The sequence below is a fragment of the Myxocyprinus asiaticus genome, chromosome 7 (genome assembly GCF_019703515.2).
Source record: "Myxocyprinus asiaticus isolate MX2 ecotype Aquarium Trade chromosome 7, UBuf_Myxa_2, whole genome shotgun sequence".
In the NCBI taxonomy this organism is placed as follows: Eukaryota; Metazoa; Chordata; class Actinopteri; order Cypriniformes; family Catostomidae; genus Myxocyprinus; species Myxocyprinus asiaticus.
This window is the reverse complement of record NC_059350.1, coordinates 9173147-9196521: the sequence shown is the minus strand read 5'-3', so window position 1 is coordinate 9196521 and position 23375 is coordinate 9173147. Positions and strand designations below refer to the sequence as shown.

Here is a 23375-nt window from a genome sequence, read left to right as displayed (position 1 = left end):
GGGGCCATACGGGTAGATTCCACAGCTCTGGCTGGGGATGCCAAATCGTGAGAGAGCAGATCCCCCTCAGCGGTATTTCCCATGGAGGGCCGCCTAATATCTCCATCATTTCTGTAAACCATGGTTGGTTGGGCCATTTTGGCACAACCAACAGAACCGTTTCCTTGTCCTCACGGACTTTGTTGATGATAACGTGGAGGAGACGTATCGAGAGAAACGCATATGTGTGACGTCAGCCACTTGTGGGCCAAGGCGTCCACTACCATTGGCCCCTGGCACGACAGCATGTCTGCTCCACAGTTCAAACGGCCTGGGACATACGTCGCACGCAGGGAGAGGAGATGGCGCACACTCCACATGAGGTGGCGTTGCGCCAGGCTCATGGTTAGTGATCGAGTGCCGCCATGGTGAATTATGTACACTACCACTGACATATTGTTTGAACGAATCAGAAAGTGATGATTCACTATGTCGGAATGGAAAGCTTTCATCGCTAAGAAAATGGCTAGCATTTCCAAGCAGTTGATGTGCCACAGCCATTTTGCACCTGTCCAAGTGCCGAAAGCCGGGCATCCATCGCACGGTGTGCCCCAACTTGGATGCATCCGTGGTCACCACTTTTCATTTGAAAACCTGACCCAGCATCACACCCTGCTCATAAATGTTTGGAGCTGTCCATGGTGCTAGAGCAGCCAGGCAGCGGCGAGTCAAGGTGACGCGCATGCGCCCCTGACGCCAGGCGTGTCTCGGTACATGGTGTTTGAGCCAGCACTGGAGAGGTCTCACATGTATGAGATCTAACGTTATGACAGCGGATGCTGCCGCCATAAAACACAGCATTTTCTGAAAAGACCTCAGTGGAAATGTTTTTCCCAGTTTGAACTGAGACAGACACTGGTGAATGGTCTAGCTCCCTCATGAGGTGCGTACACATGCTCATGTGTCACGAGTCAAGTCGAACCCCCAAAAAGGAGATTTGTTGGCTGGGGAAAAGTTTGCTTTTCGCCCAGTTGACATTGATACCCAGGCTGTTCAAATGGCGAAGTATATACGTGTCCTTGTGCATGTATAGCAGAGCCTCTGATCAGGCCAGTAATAGCCAGTCGTCGAGGTAATTTAGAGTGTGCATGCCATTCACCTTCAAAGGGGCGAGCGCAGCATCGGCACATTTCGTGAACGTGCATGGTGCCAGAGACAATCCGAAGGGAAGGACTTTGAATTTATATGTCATCCCTTCAAACGCAAATCTCAAGAAAAGCCTGTGGCGAGGTACAATTCGGATATGAAAGTACATGTCCTTTAGATCTATTGACGCAAACCAGTCCCGTGGGCGGATGTGCGATAAGATCTGTTTCTGAGTTAACATTTTGAATGGCCGTTTTTCCAGCGTGCAACTCAATCATCTCAGATCTAGGAACGGCCGAAGCCCGCCGTCTTTTTTCAGAACAAGAAAATAGCAGCTGTAAAAACCTTTGTGAGTTTGGCAGTCTGGAACATTCTCTATTGCGTCTTTCGCGAGGAGATTGTGAATCTCTGTCTGTAACAGCAGCATGTCTCGTGATGGGACCATGGACGGTATAATGCCGTTGAACCGCAGCTCCAATCTGGACGCGAGACAAATAGGGTGCGTGCCAGGTCTTTGTGAGCTCATCCGTGGACTTCCGGGAAGAATGGCACAGTTTTCCGGATCGCTGCCTTCTGGCAGTGGCCGGCCTGCAGGAACCACTCATCTAGGCGAGACTTTGCCGGCTCCTCTGGAGGGGACCACTCAAAACCAAGCTCCTCAACCACCCATGTGAGGATGCGAAGAAGCTCTCTGTCAGTGGCCAGTGCGCGCTCCTCCCCCTCGCTGGGGGAAGGGGCTGCAGCATCCTCCATGGACCCATGTCCGATGCTGTGAGAGACACAGCAACGTTATCATTATCAGACCCGCCAAAGATGACCACACCACCAAAGACGACCACACCGCACTCATTCATAGAGGGGCGAGTCATCATGTGCATACTGCACTGGCGAGGACACTGCGTGGGATGATCGAGGGGCTCATGGGGCTTGCGCCGGAGCGAGATCCTCCTCGGTTTCTTCCAGTTCTACCTCACGGCCCCACCGTTCCTCATGTGGTCCCTCAAGACTTAACACAGAGGAAACGGTTGGGAGGGCATGGGAGGGGGAATCGTCCTTCAGAACGTGGGCGACCCTAGAGCGGAGCGTCCTGAGACTCATGTCCTCGCAGTGAGGGCAGTCTGTCTCCTTGAGAGCTGTTTCGGTGTGGGTGCAGCCCAGATAGCGAACGCAGCTCTCATATTGGTCTCACGGAGCGATGTGTCACTCACAGGAACACTTGTGATACGACATCTTTAAAAAGATGCGTACACACAAGCAGCTCTTTTATGAGTTCTTACATCACTTGGATGGAATATTATAATTTCAAGCTCAGTTACACTTCCTATAGCACAATCTAGCACTCTGCGCATGCGTCAAGCACTAGGAGCTTGAAATCATGATTGTGTCTAGTGACTGCAATGACAAAGTTATATTTTGGTCTGGTCTCACCCGAAACCAACTGAATCGCATCTGAAGACATTGATTTAACCACTGGAGTCTTATGGATTACTTTTATGCTGCCTTTATCTGCTTTTTGGAGTTCTGGTCACCATTCACTTGCATTGCATGGGCCTACGGAGCTCAAATATTCTTCTAAAAATCTTCATTTGTGTTCAACAGATGAAAGAAAATCATACACATCTGAGTTGGCATAAGGGTGAATAACTGATGAGAGAATTTTCATTTTTGGGTGAACTATTCCTTTAAGTCGTTATTCCTTCAGAAACCAATAAGCTCATAAATCGCTTATGTCCGATCAGTGAGTCAAAGATGTGAACTCAAAGTCGGATCATTCTGATTCGTGAATGAATCGTTCAGATCTGTTTTGTGTTATGGAGAAACCCAATTCATTGAAAAGATCTGACACACCAAAAAAAAATCAGACAGCTAATAATAATGTTTTCAGCTCTACTATTTCTTTCAGAAAATGAAAATCTAGTTTCTCATGTTTTTTTTTTTTGTTAGAAAGAAGAGGATCAGAATCAGTCAGCATCTCATGGTGGACGAGCTCCTGCTGAATCATGGATCTGATAAACTGAAAGAATTTTCATATGTAATGTTTTACATGGCCTAGTAGGCAAATATGGCTTTTATAAGAGAAAAATGCCATATAGTGATGTATGGTACAGTCATTTTCAGAGACACTGATAAAAAATATGCACAGTTGACAATTTATTTGTCATTTATTGCACTATTAATTTATTTGTGACCAAATTATTCATTTATTTTGTCATTGCATATTTATCACTGGCTCCATGCATATCTGAGTGTATATTTTTGTATTAAAGGCCAAAAATTGTACACACACTTAGGATGTGATGCTTTAATATTTATAATCTTCATCAAATTTGTTTATGTAGATATTTATGTCATATGTTACTGAAGTTTTTGAGTCTCTATTTCTGCTCCTCCAAAATGTCCATATTCTATACACAAAACGTTCCTCAGAAATAATGATATGAAAAAGTATAACACAAAACCACAGATACAGTGTGAAAACTGATGAAAAAAAACCCATGATCTTTTCATGATCTACATTACAATTGTACCCCCAAGTCAAATGATTTATTTGTCTGTGCAGCAGACAGAGTCAGTGAAGGTTACATTAAAATTATCTCTGGCCCCTATCATGAATGCAGCACAACAGAACTCCATTTAAAATAAAGAAAATCAAGCACAACATATGTTCTTCAGGTACAGTGTTTTTTATTACAAAATGAAGAGTCTGAAAGGCAAATCTGTGTGTGTTTGTTTGTTTCTATGTGTGTGAGAAAAGCGATTATAGAAGCAAAGAAAAAATGCTTAAAGCACAAAGTTTAGCATTTAAACCCACCATGCTGAGCTAACGGAGTTGACTGTCTGCTTTTGGGTTAGTCATCTGACTGATGGCATCACAAGACTATTCATGCAAATGAAAAGCCGCTCAGAACAGACAACCTAAAGCACGGAATATGCTAAATAACAATAAAACAGGATATATGAGTTCAATTAATGAACTGACATCTGTAAAGAAAGAATTTTAGGTCATAAAATAAAGTACAAAAATTGGAGCAAACCATATCAAATTCATATTCTATATCGGCTTTTAAAAACCTTGATATGCCATGCACGAAACTTACCATTGAGAGTTAATTTAATAATTCAAACTGGTCAACGGTACAAATTTCAAGGGCTTTACATTGTGTGATAGATTTGTGTAATCTACTGTGTGTTAAAAAATAATAGTGAACGTTTCTTTACAATAATAAACCAAAACCCATGCAATCAAACTTTAGATATTGAAAAAACATTTCTTTAGGAAACGTCCAAGATAAATCAGGAGAAAAAATAAAAAATAAAGTTTGAATCCTTCTGCCAAAAATTTACATAAATATAAAGCATTGTTGATATCTGTCAGTATTCCACTTCTGCAGGATTTTTTTTCAATGTAACCATTAAAAGCAATAAAATTGCAGGCATTGAATATCATAAATATTATCACAACCTAGCAAATTTCTGGAAATGTTTTATCCCGATTGCACAAGACATCAGTGATGTTTCAAACAAATATGAGAACGTTTCACACTGTTGCATTAGAAATGTAAAAATTTAAGGCTTCTGAGTCTATGCCTCCAGCCGATAACTTTTCTGGAATTTCTTTCATTGTATTTAACTAATAAGTAGTTACCACAATCCAAACACCACATCCCCCCCCCAAAAAAAGAAAAAAAAAAAAAAAAAAAACAGGGGAACCACATTAAAAGTGTTTTTTCTTATTTTTTTTCATACATTCCTTACAAAACATAGCAAACAACAGCCAAAAAAAAAAAAAAAAAAAAAAAAATTTTTTTTGGCACCAATCATTTATGACAGTGTACTATAAAAATAGTTCCTTCTTTTCCTGGTGCCTGGCAATTAATGCAAACACAGGCATGCATAAGACGAAATCTCACTGTCATAGTATCCGAGACAATTAGGATAAGTACAGCCATATCATTCAGCATTAAAGCTAAAGTTCACCCAAAAATTAAAATATTTGTCATTATTTCCAGTACTCATGTTGTTCCAAACCTGTATGACTTTCTTCCATGGAACACAAAAGGACATGTTAAGCAAAATGTTAGCCTGAGTCACCATTCACTTTCATTGTACGTTCTTTGTGTTTCACGGAAGAAAGTAAAGCCATACAGGTTTGGAAAGATGTGAGTAAATGATGAGTTTTCATTTTTGGGTGAACTATCCCTTAAACGTTTTTTTTATTTCTTCCTCTTTGCTTCTTTCAAACTGTGCTTTGAACACTAAGTTTACATTATCATACAAAAAAAGTGCACTCAGCTAACTGCGTCGCAGAACTGCAGTTCCTGCGAAGGAAATGCTGCTTGTGTTCGACCGCGCGAGAGAATGACTGTGGACTTGTGCTCTTCATTTTGACTCTGTACAGGTGCATGTGTGGGTTTTTTGTGTGTGTGATGGCTTTAAGCCCTTTCTCTGTACTCCAAACAAGCTGTTTGACAACTTGAGGATGTGTGCAGTGACCTTCAAAACATCAGCTGAGGTTTGTTTGTTTGTTTGTGTGTCTCTCGCTCTTCATGTCTACCTACCGTCTTCCACTGTCTTTCATCTTAGTGCTCTGATACTCCTCTGATAAATGTCTTTCTCCACATCACTGTCAGCGTAAGAGTGTGTGTGTAGTTGTATTACAGCGAGTCGCTAGTCTCCAGGCCCAGCCTGGTCATGTCGGAGTGAGAAGGATCATCTTCTTCATCATCTTCCTCATCATCATCATCATCCTCCTCACTGTGACCTCCCATCATGACCTGATGCATTGCCAGCGTAGCTCCATCCGATGAGAGCGTCTGCAGCCCGTCTTCACCCACACCGACTGTTACCGTGGTACCTGGAAAGGACAACCAAAACTTTTCTAACCTTGCTAAAACAGGCAAAAACTTCATTTTTCTTTAATGCATTTATAATAATCGTAGCTGTGCTTGAAAAGGTGCTATTACTATTGCTCATACTTGGGGTTCTGCTCCTTTTGTGCTATGGACATGAATGATACCTCATATCCTGTGGCTTCTTGAGAAGAAGTGTACTATTACTTTTCTAAGTAGACAATGTTTACTTGGCAGGCGATAAATGGGCGAAAGATCCCATAGACTTACATTAAAAGAGGGACCCAAATGATATCGGAATCATCAAGAGTCTTAACTTTGGGCAGTGAGCAACCACCCAGAAATGACACAGAACATCCTAGTAATTGCATTGTACAGGGTTCCCACCCTTTTTGACCTATGAAATTCAATGACTTTTCCATGACCTTTCCAAGTGTTTGATTATTCGACACAGATTTTTATAAATATTTTTTATTCAAACCAATTCACAATTGAATCATGTAGGCTGATTTGTTTTGAGCCGTTTTGTCCCATCACTGACCCAAAAGAATGATTCTCTTACAAATTAGACATAATTTTGGCCTTTGAGCAAGTTTTAGGGGCCGTTCACACCAAACTCATTTTCCCATCCGTCTGCATTGCTTTTCAGTTGTTTTTCTTTGTAAAGACCTCTGAACTAGAGGTCATCCGAAGGTGGTGGAAAAAGCCAATAACCAATTTATCAGCCGATAGTTTTATTTTTTAATTTCTTAGTCTTTCCAAATTGTGACAGGTACAGACATAGAGGCTACAAAAGTCCAAAATGAATAGATGCAGTTCATTAGTCAACCAAAATCCCAATAATAACCAGACAAAAATTAAGGTTTAGTGCATAACCTGGGATTTTAAACTATAAATAAGCCCGAAACACACGGGGGACTTTTATTTTGTAATGAAGGAGACTTGGCTCCATTACAATGCTCTGTATTTAAGTATTTGCCAAATTAAGGTAAATATTTTTTATTATTGTTTTCAAATTAAGCCTTTTTTTTTGCCTATATATATATATATATTACAAAAATTTTACCAGATGTGGTTTAATATGAAATAGGGTTTATTATTATTCACAAGATAGGAAGTTAAAGAAACAATGTATGTGCTGACAGGGCACATTTCTATATAATTGCGCGCATATATATATATATATATATATATATATATATATATATATATATATATCGGAAACTGCACCGATTATTCTGTGAAACCAATATATCGGTCTACCTCTAATCTGAACGGGCTCTTAAAGCTGCAGTATGTAAGATTTTTTTGGTTAAAAATTAACAAATTGCCATTATTGATTGAGTACATAAACAACCAGTGTTCAAAACTAATGATTTTACCTTACCCCGATTCACTATGGCAAGCCTATAAATATTATTTGTATTATGAGCTGTCGGGTCCAATTTGATGCGAAATCGCTGGCTTATGACGTACATCCTTGCATTATTATGTCATGTCAGTGAACATAGGAAAGAAGAACTGGCTGTCTTGTTCCTATGTAAACAGTAGATGGCGGTAATGTACTGTTTTAGTTTACAAGTAGCCAAAAAAGAAGAAACTACAGTTCATTCAGTCGCACTCACACAGTTCATCATCCGATGCTTCACTGTTTGTATCACTCCACTTGTGTTCGTACCGTGTAAGTGTAAGAGCAGTGCTACTATATGTGTCTCTTTACCTTTAATTTTGTGACTTAACATATTTTAGCCAGCAGGTGGCGGCAAAAGACCATTTTTGTGTGTAATATGAGCCAGTTGGTGACGTGAAGTCAGCGTCAGTCAGTGTTTTCATTCATCAGCATTACGTGATCACTCGTATTACTACTACACTACTAAAGCTAGGAAATAGCTTTAAACAGGTTTAAACTAACAACTTCAGCATTAAGGCTCACAGCAGAGAGACACAACAGACTGATTAGTTACACAAACTCCTGGTACTTACCTCTTACCCGAGTTTCCACATTGGATAGGACATACTGTTCAAAATGGCGGAGGAGATTGCGGTTTCTATAGAGAATGACTCTTGCGCATCAGCTAACGTGAAATAGGGAGGAATACCCCTGCTTGGACGGCTAATTTTCCAGTGAGAAAATAGGATGAATTTGACCAAAATGACATTATCTTCAGAAAGCTGACTAACACACTACTGCATCTCTGCTTGAGATTGGCAACAGGTGATCGCACATGCTCCATACGTACACATCTTTCTCTCTCTCTCACACACACAAAAACACACCCTTGTTTCTCCAATAACTTGTTAGAATGAAGGTTTGGATGCATCATTTGGTTTGAACAAGCAATGGCAGATTCTGATCCGTCGTGTAAGAAAGTAGTTCCATTCACAAATGCATTTTTTATGACCATCCTCAGTTTTTCCTAATTTTTTTATTTTTATTTACTTGTTCACTGAACTGTTGTATATAAGCAATATCACACCCGCAATCGTGCTATATGGCCCTAAATCAGCACTGCTGTGATTACCTATGGCACGAGGCCGCAGCAGTGCTGATGTAGGGCCATATCACACACTTGCTTGTGTGATATTGCTTAAATATTAATGACTTCTGAAATTGACTTCTTGTAACTGTTATATTGCAGTTTTAAGCTTATTATTTTCATGTTTAATAAAGTATATTTTATCCCCATCATTACTGAATCCTTGTTTTATATTTTAGTTTGCGGTTGTGTGCAGTGCATAGAAATACTATTGTAGTATTACGGTTCACTTGCATTATCAACTGAGGCTGTACAATATAATATAACAATAATAAAGTCTTCCATTGAACTCGTATCAGCCATATCACGAGTATCACCTCTTAAATTGATGTGTAGTACAATACAAACATCAATAGTAGATTAAACACTTGAAAAATAATATTAAAATATACTGGTGGTGATTTAGGTGATTTAGTCCCCTGTTTTCTATGTAAAAGTGCTTTGAATGTAGTGTCAGAAAAGCGCTATAAGTGTAAAATTCATTCATTGAAAATATGTGAATACGAGTGTTGTTTATCTTCATCAAAGCAAGTAATATTTAAGTTTTAAATGTTTAATTACATAACATTATATCAACATGAAAACAGCACATTATGACTCCGGCTCTGAATATCTCATTATCACACACAGGCAAAGCTCAAATCATGAGATTCATCCACCAGAAAGGCAGTGCCGAAACACGATTCACGTAAAGTATTCTTCCGCAAATTGCTTGCAATTTAAAATTTCAACCACAGATGTCGCTAGAGAGCAATAGGGTAGTGCAGCATTAAGGCGTGGTCACATTTACCTTCACATGGCGAAATTCAGCGGCTGATATGCAGTCATCTCAACGAGAAAACACACGATTTCACTCGATGGACTTCCGATGGCGAAGAATCCTCCAGCGCTAGCCACAGAGGATTTAAAAAAAATTTAAAATATCGGCAACTATCAGCACAGATTATTCTGTGAAAGCGATATATCGGTCTACCTCTAGTCTTAACGGCCCCTTATGGCACGGTCTTCAATTTGCCTTCGCATTGAAATATTTCCGCGGCCGAATCACAGTCACCTCAACTGGAATCCACGCGATCTTGAATTTTGCTCGACGGACTTCCGTTGGTGAAGGATTTACCCTCACAGATTACTTGTGCACTGACCAACAGGAAGTTACTTGGTTTGACAGTGACCTCTGTGTGGGCGGTGCTTCGTACACAGCTACGATGAATATTCATTATGGACAAGATATAATTTTAGAGGTGAGTTTCTTTTTAACTACACTCTCCCAGAGTATTAAGTGCAACATTTAAAAGAGGGTGCTTGGCAATTAGTTTATTGCTGGTTTCACACGTGCTCAACTTCCGTCCACGCCTTCTTCGCCCGTGGAATTTCGCCATGCAAAGGTAAATGTGACCGCGCCATTACTCTTCACAAGAGCAATATCTAGTGGAGGAGATATTTTTGACCAGTGGAAAACAAGAAAAATGTACATTCATTATAGAAATGTACATTACTTTTAAGATTTGATCAATTTCCAAGTATTTACCAGGCCTTTAAAATTCCCCAATATATCCAGTTTTTCATCACAGTGGGAACCCTGACAGTATCACACTAAGAAAAAGTCAGAACACCTTAGCGACTGCTTAACACACCCTGGCAACCACCCACTACACCCTAGCAGCATGGTAGTTAGTTTTGCATGGGCAAGCACCACTCACATTTTCTTCAGAAATGTACAAATCTAGTTAAAATGTATAAACCACTGTTCCCTCAACTAAACTAATACTCTGGCCACGTTCACGCAGTAAGTGTTTGGGATTGACAACCGCATTTACTTACAGGTGTGAGACTTGAAATGTCCTGTTCATACAACATCTTACAGTAGCGGCTTGAATACTGTCTGTATGAATGAACAACTGAAGTCACAACAGTATTCTGACAGCTGTAACCATAGTGACAGTGACTAATGTAAATATAAAAGATGGCGACATCCATCACACCGGGATGTCTTATCACAATAATGGCAAGTCCAAATGGAGTGCAAGTTCATTCATCAGATCAATATTAGCCGACAGCAGCTTTGAATGCTTTTTAACCGTGTGCAGAGCACAGCATTAGTCGTGCGGCTCGTAATCGCATGCAGCTTCAGTGAAAGACAGCGGTTGGATCTTCGGATGACACGCAGCTCATGCAGTGACAGGCATGCTCGTGTACAGTGCAGCATGGCTTTCACATTATATGACGTGACAACTAGTTGTCCAATTTGGTTATAGAATGCGGTTGTCACACTCGTAAATAACCGTCCTTTGTGCGACTGCAACCATATTAAGCACTCAAAACAGGTCTGACAACCGTATTCTGCTACTGTGTGAACGTAACCTCTGTGACATAGCTCTCATTTATGAGGTTCTTTTTGGCCGTACCGTCTTCCATGGTAACTTTTTGCTGGCAAACAGAAGAGGCGAGGGAGTTGGGCCAGAAGCGTTGGAGGGGGCGTGTCTGGGGCGTCTTCTTTTTGCTCTTGGGTGTGTCTGAGGAGCTGGCGTCTAACATGGGCTGCAGGATTCGTCTCCGTGCATTTATGAACCTGAAGAGATTCGGCCAATCATAAGTTATCAAGACATGTACACTGACCTACCTGGGTCTCAAGATGTTTCCGGCGTCTGTTTTACACTATTCTAATAACTCACCAGTTGTTAACCTGCAGCAGGGTCAGGTTGGTCTGCAGGGCAATCTGTTTCTTCTCATCTTCTGTAGGATAAGGGTGCTGAAAGACAAAGAAATAAGATCTGAACTTAAATTTCGGTAACTTCTGAAGATTTGAAATATAGTGCATGAGTTGCATTGACTACTTCTGTGGTTTTGTGGTGTTGTTTTATGCTTGTTGAAGTTGGAAAGCATTGCAAAGCCGTGTAAAATTATTCCTTTTGTGTTTCATGAAAGAAAGTCATACAGGTTTGGAGCAAACTTAAGGTGAGAAAATAATGACAGTATTTTCATTTTTGGGTGAACTAACTCTTTTAAAGGAGGTAAATAGTAGCCAAGAACTTTCTTAAACTCACTTGAGTCTCTTGCCTACCTTCTTTTCTCGCCTATATCTTTTGGTCAAACACATTCTCCCTATTTTCAACTTTCTCTACTTCATTAGAACAACGTCTCTCTGTGGGCTTCCCATCAAAAGCAATGCCTGACAGACAATCTCCCCCCGCCAGGCTCTTCGGCTCTTGATCTTTTAGCGCCCTCTCCAGAGCCCCAGTCATATGAGGAGCTGACATTTGTGAGAGTGTGAATGTGAATGTGCTTCACGTGTCAGTTATCCACACCTCATACCACTTTCTCAGTTATACATAAAAATAAAAATAAAAAATAAAAATAAAAAAATTCTGTATAAAGCAAAACACAACTTGGGAAAACCAAGGAACTGTTGGCTCAGCTGTTTTTCCTCAGCTTGAGAATTAATCTGTATTCTGTTAAACTTGGGTTGTCATTAGATTTCAGTTCCCTCCCCAGTTTTACCATGGGAAGGTGCTAAAGTCAGTAAAAAAAAAAAAGAGTTATCTTCTGGTTTTCACACACACACACATATATATATACATATATATATATATATATATACACACACACACAGTACTGTGTAAATGTTTTAGACACTTAAGATGTTTCACAAAAACATTTGTCTTAAGATGGTTATTTATATCTTCAGCTTTAGTGTCAATTGGAAAAATACATTTTAGACTCCCATACATTACTTTTGCAAATATTAAAGATTAGAATAGAAGAACAGGGCACTCTGCAAGAGATGGCATTGCCCCCACAGAGCCCCCCACTGAACATTGAGTCAGTCTGGGATTACATGGAGACAGAAGCAATTGAGACAGCCTAAAGAGATAGAAGAACTGTGGTGAATTCTCCAAGAAGCTTGGTACATCCTATCTGCCAACAACCAAGAAAAACTGTGCCCAGGTGTACCTAGGAGAACTGGGGCTGTTTTAAAAGCAAAGATGGCCACACCAAATATTGATTTAGCTTTTTTATGTTTACTGGACTTTGTATGATGTTAATTGATACATGAAGACTATTTATGGCATTATTTTTGAAGACATCCTCACTATAAAACATTTTTCACAAGTGCCTAAAACTTTTGCACAGTACTGTATCCTATTGTATTTTTCACTATTAAATCACCTTCACCAGACAATTTGGTTGGGCATGTGCTAATATATTCATCTGTCTGCTGTCTAGGGATGTGCACAAGTACTCGACTAATTGAGTACTTGTTCAGTTTGAAATATCTGACTAGTAAAAACACTACTCTAATATTGCAATTAGATTTTTCTTTGTGCCTTTGCCTGCTGTGGACAACATCAAAACTGCTTCTCTCACCTAAATCTTGCTGATTAATCGAGTACTCATTCAGCTTTAAATATTTGACTGGTAAAAACACTACTCAAATATTGCAATTTGATTTTTCTTTGTGCCTTTGCCTGCTGTTGGCAACATTGAAATGGCTTCTCTCACCTAAATCTTGCAGATTAATCGAGTATTCGATTTGTTATAAAGATCAAGGACATTTTTATTTTTATTTTGCATTAAAGCATGTGAATGACCAGAGTGCATTTTGCTTTCGTTCAGGAATGCAAACTATTCTCCAAGACAAAAACTTTGGGTCATACTTTGTTTAAATTGTTTAGGTGCAAAAATAGGTGCGTCTGTCATTTTTGTCTGCAAGTCGTTTTGCCACTTGGCTTTTAGGCTAGACCAACCTCCAACACTGACTTACACCAATGTGCTGGAAGAGCCAAGAGCGCATGACGTTGGTAGCATGTTTGGGCAGGATGCCTCTCTTTGCCTTAGACGAGCTGTCCTCCTGACTGAAAAAACTCAGATCCTGGTTTAATTGCAGCTGAAGCTGTGGGCAAACAAACACGAGTGTCTGGAGTCTGTGTGTCTTAATGCTTCATAATCAATTATTATTCATAAACAGTATAATACATGAAGTACACTTAATGTTCATTTAAAGTATATATTAATATCCTGATTACAAACAATGTGGAGAAACTCAAAGAAACTTTATTTTCACTCGTTAATGCTGGAATATGTGCCATCTCCAGAAAGAGTGTGGAAGTTGAGGACATCTCTCACCTGTGAGTTCTGGATGCGTATTGTTCCAGGTGACAGAGTCTGTGTGACCACCTGCCCCTGCTGAGTAACAACTGTAACAGGCTGATATACTGTACCACCTGGGCAAACAAACAAACACAGTCAATATATGGAGAAATGAGAGACAAGAAAAGATACACAGAAATAAACAGAAACAGAGGGAAAGTGTAACAGTAAAAAAATCACTACACCTGTGACCACCTGTGTGGGGTTTACAGCTGTGACAGTAACATTGCCCTGCTGTAAGGCAGATGCTGGTACTACAATACCTTGAGGACTCATGGCTCCAGAGAATGAGCTTAGTGGCTGAGAAGAGAATACACACAACATTAATTTGTTTGATAGTCATCTGAGTAAAGTTGGAGACAGATTTAGGGGGTCTCTGTTTGTACCTGTGTCTGTGTTGGGGAGTAGGGGCTTCCTGGTTCCCCGCTCAGCAGAGTCTCACTGTTCATCTTGGTCTTGAGGCAGGCGATGTAGCGGCTACAGAAATCTTTACACAGGTCGCTCACCTTCTCCAGCTCCAGAAGGTGAATCCGCAACACCTGGATGGCCTTCACCATCTGAATGAGTACACCCAGATGGACAGAGTGTTTGTGCACATGCTCAGAATGAGTTACGTTTGAAATAAAAATATGAAATATTGATATTTTCATTCACTACGAACCCAAACTCGATGCAAACCCATAGTTATACATTACTGACACAATCCTGGCCCAAGAAACCCCCACATTTTGTCAAACCCATGTGCTGGGGGAAAAAAAAATAATAAAACAGTCCAGCTGGTCCGTGCTGGTTCACCAGTAAATATAATTATTAACTGGCCCCATCTTATTGATCAGTATAAAGCATGATATGGGCAAATTCATGCTGGTTTTGGTTGGTCACCCATCGTGGCTATACTGGTCAAGCTGGTCTACCTGCAAAAATACAGTGGCAAAAAAAAGTATGTGAATCTTTTGGAATTAGCTGGTTTTCTGCATTAATTGGTCATCAAATGTGATCTCATCTTCATCAAAGTCACAAGTATAGACAAACAAAATGTGCTTAGGCTAACAACACACAAACAATTCTAATCTGTCATGTCTTTATAAACACATCCCATTAAACATTCACAGTACTGTGGAAAAAGTAAGTGATCCCTTGGATTTAAAACTGGTCAATCCTCCTTTGGCAGCAATAACCTCAACCAAGCATTTCTGACAGCTGCGGATTAGACCTGCACAGCGTTCAGAAGGAATTCTTCCTTACAGAACTGCTTCAGCTCAGCCATATTTTTAGGATGTCTGGTGTGAACGGCACTCTTGAGGTCATTCCACAGCATCTCTATTGGGTTAAGGTCTGGGCTCTGACTGGGTCACTCCAAAAGTTGGAATGTCTTATTTGAAGCCATTCTGTAGTGGATTTACTTCGATATTTAGGGTAATTGTCCTACTGCATCACCCAACTTCTACTGAGCTTCAGCTGGCACACAACCACCCTGACATTATCCTGAAGGATATCTTTTAAAAAATATATATATATTTTCTCCCCTTTTCTCCCCAAATTGGAATGCCCAATTCCCAATGCGCTCTAAGTCCTCATGGTGGCATAGTGACTTGCCTCAATTTGGGTGGCGGAGGACAAATCTCAGTTGCCTCAGTGTCTGAGACCATCAATCCGTGCATCTTATCACATGGCTTGTTGAGCATGTTACCACGGAGACGTAGCGCGTATGGAGGCTCACGCTATTCTCCGTGGCATCCACGCACATCTCACCACGCGCCCCACCGAGAGCGAGAACCACATTATAGCGACCACGAGGAGGTTAACCCAACATGACTCTACCCATGCTAGCAACAGGGCCAATTGGTTGCTTAGGAAGCCTGACTGGAGTCACTCAGCACGCCCTGGATTCGAACTTGCAACTCCAGGTGTGGTAGTCAGCATCTTTACTTGCTGAGATACCCAGAACCCCATTCTGTTTGGCAAGCAGTCCAGGCCCCGAAGCAGCAAAGCAGCCCCAAATCATGATGCTCCCTTCACTGTACTTCACTGTTGGGATGCCGTTTTCATTTTGGTATACAGTCCCCTTTTTACACCATACGTAGTGCTGCAGGTTCCCAAACAATTTGTGGTTTCCAGCCATGGACACTATGCCTGTTTAATGTTTTTCATATAGTAGACTCATGAACAGAGATGTTAATCAGTTCCAATTAATCCTTCAATACTTTAGCTGTCACTGTAGGGTTCTTTTTTAACCTCATTGCACTCTGCAGTGTGCCCTTTGAGTCATCTTGGCTGGGCGGCCACTTCTAGGGAGAGTAGCCACAGCAGTAAATCATCTCAATTTATATATGTCTAACTGTGGACAGATACATATCTAAGCTCTTCTTGATAACTTTGTAACTCTTTCAAGCTTAATGCAAAGCAACAATTCTTGCTCGTAGTTCTGAAATCTCTTTTTTGCAAGGCATGGTCCACGTCAACAGATGCTTCTTGTGAATAGCAAACTAAAAAATGTTGAGTGCTTTTTATAAGTCAAAGTAGCTCTAACCCACACCTCCAATCTCAGTTCATTATTTGAATGCCAGGTCTGCTAACTCCTGAATATAATTAGCTTTTGTTGACATCTTTAGCCTGTGGGTCACTTACCTTTTCCACAACAATGTGAATGATTAATGGGATGTGTTCAGTAAAGACATGAAAGATTATAATTGTTTGTGTGTTATCTTAAGCACACTGTGCTTTGTTTATACTTGTGACTTTGATGAAGATGAGATCACATTTTATGACCAATTAATGCAGAAAACCAGCTAATTCAAAAAGGTTCAAATACTTTTTCTCGACACTGTAACCAGCTTGTGCCAGTAACACACCAGCATTGCCCATTTAAAACCAGTTAAAGGAATGTTCCGGGTTCACTACAAGTTAAGCTCGATCGACAGCATTTGTGGCATAATAATGATTACCACAAAAAAATAATTTCAACTCGTCCCTCCTTTTCTTAAAAAAAAATAAAGCAAAAATCTTGGTTCCAGTGAGGCACTTACATTTTACATTACATTTACATTTATTCATTTGGCAGACGCTTTTATCCAAAGCGACTTACAAAAGAGGAAAACATAAGCGAATCATCTTAGGAGATAATCAGATATCAGCTCTCCTTCTTGGTTGTCTAATTTCAGGGTCTGACTTGGTTTGAAAATTCTATTACAAGTTGAAAATGCAGACTGATATACTAGCGACAAATCATTGATCCATTGCCCATCTGAAGGGCCCAATCTATGGTAACACTTTAAAGGCAAGTGTCCTTTTACAGGTAGTAAGCCACTTACCAGATTGTCTAAATCGGGGTCCTCACTGAAAAAAGCCTTGCCTTCTTTCTCCTGGTTCCGTACAAAGTTTTCGATGTCCACATCGAAACTGGCCGAAGTCACGCAATCGGAGCTCTGAGTAGATTGCTCGCATTTTTCAAAGAGCAACGCCAACAGAGGAAACAAGGGATGTCTGAAGTCAACAAAAACATTGTTTAGCTGAAGATTCACACCGGATGCTATGCATAAATATTCAACTACACCTCAAAAACATGTCCCCAATTTGAAAGTGAGAGAGTGAAAAGACAAAGAGAAACAAATGTCTTACCTGTAAATGGCCATCTTGTAGAGCTCCATAGGAGTTTGTGGCTCAGATGGCGCTGAGCTGCTCTCCTCCTCCTCTCTCTCCTCTTCCTCTAACCTTGCTTCTGCTTGTCCCGCTGTCTGTTGCCCCATTTGCATCTGCATGGGACAACGGAATGGGGAATAAGGGGGAGTAATAGATAAAGAAAATGTTGAAGGCAGTTTGTTTGTGCTGGGTGAGGTATGTGGAAGATAGCGTTGTCAGCCGCCATGTCTTCGGGCACTAATGTCCATATGTGGGCCATAAACACAGCTCCTCTTTCATAGTACAGACCCCAGGGTGAACGATACCTTCAGGGTCGACATGAGGTTTCAGAGCATGTAATAAAACCTCATTTTCACAAAAGGGTATCTCTCTAACATCTCTGACTACTTCATCATCGTCTGTCACATTTAAAAAAGGTTTCACAGATTTAACACAATGGCTTTCCACATTAGTTTCAGAATTTGGTAGGGGAAAATAAGGAGATACAGAATTAGCAGACCTTAAGTGGCTTTTGGGACTTGAAAATGCAGAATAGAGCATGTATCTCTCATATCTTAGGATAATTTGCATAATTATAAAGAAAAATTAAGAAAAAAGATACGAACATTCAACCCAAGTTGGCAACAGGTGCAAGACACAATGCAGTCAACAAAGAAAAAACTGGTGAGTGTCCGCACTGATTTATTGCTCCAAATATATTTTATTGGCTGTGTAAATCACTTACCATTTTTTTCTTTCATAATTTGCATAATGAACATAGAATAATCTTTCATATATTAAAATTATGCTAACACTTTATAATAAGGTTCCATTTGTTAACATCAACTAAAAATGAACAATACTTTCACAGCAGTTATGAACCTGAATGTTAATTTCAACATATAGTAATACATTTTTAAAATTAAAAGTTGTATATGTTAACATTAATTAATGCACCACAAACTAACAATAAACAAATGTATTTTTATCAACAAACATTAATGAAGATTAATAAATATTGTAAACAATATATTGCTCATTGCTAGTTCATGATACTTAATGCACTGATACTTAATGCAAACTTACTGTAAAGTGCTACCAAAATTATAATATATTACAACAGTGAGCTACTCACCCCCAGTTTTGCTGCTATGCTTTCTCATTAAAGCTTTTTTTTTTCTTTTAACTTTATAGTTGGACAGGCCCACATGATTGAGTGCATGTGATGGAGTGCAACAATAGTGTTGATTGAAATGGGGGAAATGTAAAAAATGACTGCCAGAACAACTCGGGTTAGTCTCGAGTCACTCTATCTCTCCATCCGATTCCATAGAGTTCTCAGAATTCAAAAGAAATCAGGATGGGAGATTATAGCAACTTATTTGTTGATTGTACTGGAATATATAAAGATGTGCACAATTTATTTAAAAGATTATGGAGTCCAATATAAGCCTCATTTTAAACAATCCTGATTTATGAGTATTTATCTGCCATCACCTGCAACACAATGCAGTTTTCTAAATTTTAAAGAGATGATCTAGACTTTTAGATGTACATACACTCTCTGAGCACTTTATTAGGAACACTATGGTCCTAATGTGATCTGCTGTTGTAGCCCATCTGCCTCAAGGTTCGACGTGTTGTGCATTCTGAGATGCTATTCTGCTCACTACAATTGTACAGAGTGGTTATCTGAGTTACCGTATCCTTTCTGTCAACTCCAACCAGTCTGACCATTTTCCATTGACAGGGTTGGGGAGTAATGGAATACATGTAACGGGATTACGTATTTAAAATACTAAATATTAGTAACTGTATTCCACTACATAATCAAAGTACAGTTAGATTCAAAAAGTATTTTAATTACTGAAGAGATTACTTTGCCTTTTATTGTAGTCTGTTTAGTTGGAAAACATTTATCCATATAAATGATGTGATCCGAGGAGTGTTTGAACAGCACAGAAACACTTATGATTTGCTTCATTCATACGAGCACTTTCACTCGGTTGTGAGTGAAATATGACATCATTTAGGAGCTTTCCCTTGGGAGCTTAATAGAGTAGATACAACGTGTTTCTACAGCTTAACACAAAACAGTTTGAAACGCTTTGACAGACGAAACATAAATCCAATAAATATACGATTACATGCCTTGACAATGTTTATGCTGTTTGGGTATTTTTACATGAAATGCTAACCAATGTTGCCTTTAACCTCATATAGAAAGCTACAAATAATATATTTTACTGCCTCATTCTATAAACAGAATCCACATACGATCAGAAAATGATGTGGTTGTGTACAATCTGTGGGGTTTTGTAGTTTGGAGCAGCAAAAATAGTAAGCCTTGTGTAGATTGCCATGTGAACATTTAGCTTTATGCTAAGCTAAAATGCTATTTCTTGCCTTTGCATGCATCTGTTACCAGGCATGATTATTTTTTTATAATGAATTCTATTAAGAAAATTCACGTTAAAGCATAACTTTTTTCTCTAGTAAGATCTTTGATATTAGGGCAAAGATGAACTGCAAACATTTTATTCTTAATGAGAATTACAATTTTCATGTAAAAATATCTTAAAATCCTTAAAACAAGATACAGTTCCTTGAGTAGCAAAACTGTACAAGATATTTAGGTTTCTTTTCAGAAAATGTGTTTTTACAGTGAAGTTTATTTTCTTAATTTATTCACTTGTTTATAGTCAAAACAAGTGAAAAAAATCTGCCAGTGTTTAAGTAATCCAAAGTATTTAGATTACGTTACTGGTCTTGAGTAATCTAATGGAATACGTTACAAATGACATTTAACAGCATGTATTCTGCAATCTGTGTAATCTCAACAGTTTATTTCAATTTTATCATCAAAATGGTGTATTCATTCATTTAAGAATGAATTCATTCAAACTTTAATCAAATGAAAATATAACAATTAATTTTCAACATAATACTGTATTATTTTTATAAAATGAAGTGCTTTTATACAGAACCTCACAGCACAGTCCAAAATACAGCATTAGCTATATTTTGTCAAATAAATTGCTCCATAACAGAGCATCACAGATGTGAGATATTGCTTAAATAAAATACAATTACTATTGCTTTATTCTTCTTATTATTAGTAGTAGTAGTAATACAGTGAATATTACATAACTTTACAGTAGTAATATATTTTTGTCATAATTTTTTTATTTAAATTGAGCATTTATTTTGACAGAGCTTTTATTTTGAAGCGTTTCTGTGTGATGATGGAAGGTTTTCAGTCCGAAAAGCCAGTCTTTACGTGACTCAAAGTGATTATTAAACCACAAAGGCTGCCATTTAATTAAATAAGTATGTACTCACACTTCAATGTGTATGTGCCGCGCACTTCAATGTGAATTTGCGCTCTGTTCACTGTCATTTGCTACAGAGCGCGTGTATGAACCAAGGAGGAGCTTTAAAAGGTATGAGCAGCCGGCGTCGGCACAAAACGACACATCATATTTGATGTGTGCCGTACATGCCAACTATATATTTATCTAATTGAATAGCAGCGTTTGCGACCCGATCGGGTCAAAAACATGTCGGGACATCCCTATTTAAAAGAACCTTCCCAACCCTGTCCATTGACCGCTCTCATCAGCAAGGTGTTTCCATCTGCAGAACTGTCGCTCACTGGATGTTTTTGGCACAATTCTGAGTAAACTCTAGAGACTGTTGTGCGTGAAAATCCCAGGAGATCAGCAGTTACAGAAATACTCAAACCAGCCCGTCTGGCACCAACAATCATGCCACGGTCTAAATCACTGAGATCACATTTCTCCCCATTCTGATGGTTGATGTGAACATTAACTGAAGCTCCTGACCCATATTTGCCTGATTTTATGCACTGCAGCCACACGATTGGCTGAATAGATAATTGCATGAATAAGTAGGCGTACAAGTGTTCCTAATAAAGTGTTCAGTGAGTGCATGTAAACATTTCTATTACTTTTCCTAGCTCATTAAAACACAAAACAAAAGTAGTTCTCCATGAGCAGTATAAAAGAAGCACTAGCCCTTTGGCAACACAAACCTGTTCAGCCTCTTGGTAATCCTCCATGGACACTGATGGGGATGTCATCATAGTTACTGTTGCCTTGGACAACGCTTGGGCATTCTCTAAAGCTGAACTTCAGCACCACTAAACCAACACAGCCACAACAATGAGAAACATTTATTTGGAAGAGCTGCAAGAGAACATGTATAAAAAAATAAAATAAAATAAAAAATTCCTGTATAATGAAAACTGAATGTTACTTGCGGAGTATTATCTGTGAATATAATACACCACTGCGTCAATTAGTAAAATAAAAAAAATAATAAGAGTGTAAGAGTGCTTTAAATGTACTGTATAAGGGAATATGAATACAGGGTGTTCATTAAATTGTCTGCATGAACATTAAAACGAAACATTGTTCTAAAAGATGCATAAAGTCATTCTTTATTGATTAACTTGTGCAGTATCAGACATATAATATGTGAAATTTGATAAACACACCTACTCGTTTGCGACCAGACAAATACAGTATCGCGATATAAATAGTAACAGCAAAATAATAACACTGCAGTAGGATTTCAATGAGTGGTTCACTTTGAATTTGAGAAAGAATAACTGAAAATATGTGCATTTGTTCCCAAATTCGATTTGCTAATTAATCGCAGGGAATCATTAAGTTAATGGCAACCGTGGTCATGTATCAGACGGTCTCTCATACTCTATTACTGTAGGCGCCATGCTTGTAGTGAGCTTGTAGTCTAAACCACTCCATATGTTCATGTAAATATATAGTTTTTATTCGAAGCGCTACAGAATCAATTAATAGTCCAAATGTTACGTCATAATGGAAAAAAAATCTTCCGCTTCGAATAAAACGTTTTCGATGACTTATTTTAAAAAATCGCCCCTGTCCCTTTAAATATAATAAAATGCCTGCCCATAATCGCCTATCAATCAAAGGGACATCAGGCTATCCCTCCCCACCAGCGCTGCCGCCATCGCCATTCGCACTTCTACAAAAGATCATAAAAAAAAAAAGAACTGGGCCTAGACTGTGTCGAGCCAGAAAAATCTCTCCCGAAACCGCCGTCCAAACATCCGATTTCAGCCCAAAACATCCAGACCGCGCGCCTCCCGCGCAAACCTCGATCTTATGTGGCGCGTGCATTTTAAAAGCGCGGCCCAGATCGCCTGATTGATAGGGAGTCGGAAAAGAAGATTTTGAGTGACAGCTTACCTTAGTGCCAATCTTCGTCACAATGACAAGCGGCTGCAGCAATCGGGACCCGCAGTACTTCCATGTCGTCACAACGTAACGGCACGCAGGCAACTTTCCTCATGAATATTTATGATGTGGGAGGAGACATTACGGTATAGGGGAAAAAGTGCTCGCCCCTAGAGACTTCTATGAGGGGGTCACGTAACATGTTTAAAAATGTGTATTTGTGTGTATATGTTATAAATGTGTACAGTGGTTGGTAATTTTCAGCAGTCATTCATAGCGTTATATAAACTAATCAAAATATTTGAAAATGGTGCAAACAACTTTATTGTTTTGCTTTCCTTTTCTTGCTTTTTACAGTCGTGTACAGTTCTGTCACTGCAGAAATAAGTTAACAGTATATAAAGTGAATATAAGTATCTCTTAAAATATAATATTCATAATGTGAATTAGATATTTCAATGCCATGGTTGGTGCTTTTCATTTTGAGCTGCCTTCATCCAGTTGTATAATAAATATAATAATATAATATAAATAATAATAATAACATTAAATAATCAGAAACTAATGATTCTGGATCATCCAAACTTAAACATGCCTAATAACTGACCCAAATGTGGGTCAACTCAAAAATAGTTAAATTTAAAAAAAATAAATAAAATAAAATGATATATACACACACACACACACACACACACACACACACACACACACACACACACACAGACACATACCAGAGAACTTAAATTCTGGGAACGCTGTTAAGTCTCCACCCCTGTAGAGTCTCTGGAGTTTGGCAAGTTCTTCATTGAAAGCTTTCTCATACTCTGATCCAGCATATAAAAGACCACCATACG

At 39.1% G+C, this 23375-nt stretch overlaps 1 protein-coding gene across 2 annotated transcripts; it reads right to left on the bottom strand.

Moving 5' to 3' along the window:
* Positions 1-3169: 3169 nt before the first annotated feature.
* Positions 3170-22613, bottom strand: LOC127444224 (homeobox protein PKNOX1-like). 2 transcript variants are annotated; one of them, XM_051703496.1, is made up of 11 exons: positions 22534-22613; positions 21333-21440; positions 17279-17412; positions 16972-17143; positions 14047-14217; positions 13846-13960; positions 13637-13734; positions 13275-13403; positions 11185-11261; positions 10918-11081; positions 3170-5980 (listed from the first exon to the last, which is right to left on the bottom strand). In XM_051703496.1, the coding sequence occupies exons 2-11, from the start codon at positions 21381-21383 to the stop codon at positions 5781-5783; spliced, it is 1311 nt and encodes a 436-aa protein (XP_051559456.1). In that variant the 5' UTR covers positions 21384-21440; positions 22534-22613; the 3' UTR covers positions 3170-5780. The 2 variants fall into 2 exon arrangements, with proteins under 2 accessions (XP_051559456.1, XP_051559457.1); XM_051703497.1 differs by lacking the exon at positions 22534-22613 and adding an exon at positions 21798-22505.
* Positions 22614-23375: the final 762 nt, after the last annotated feature.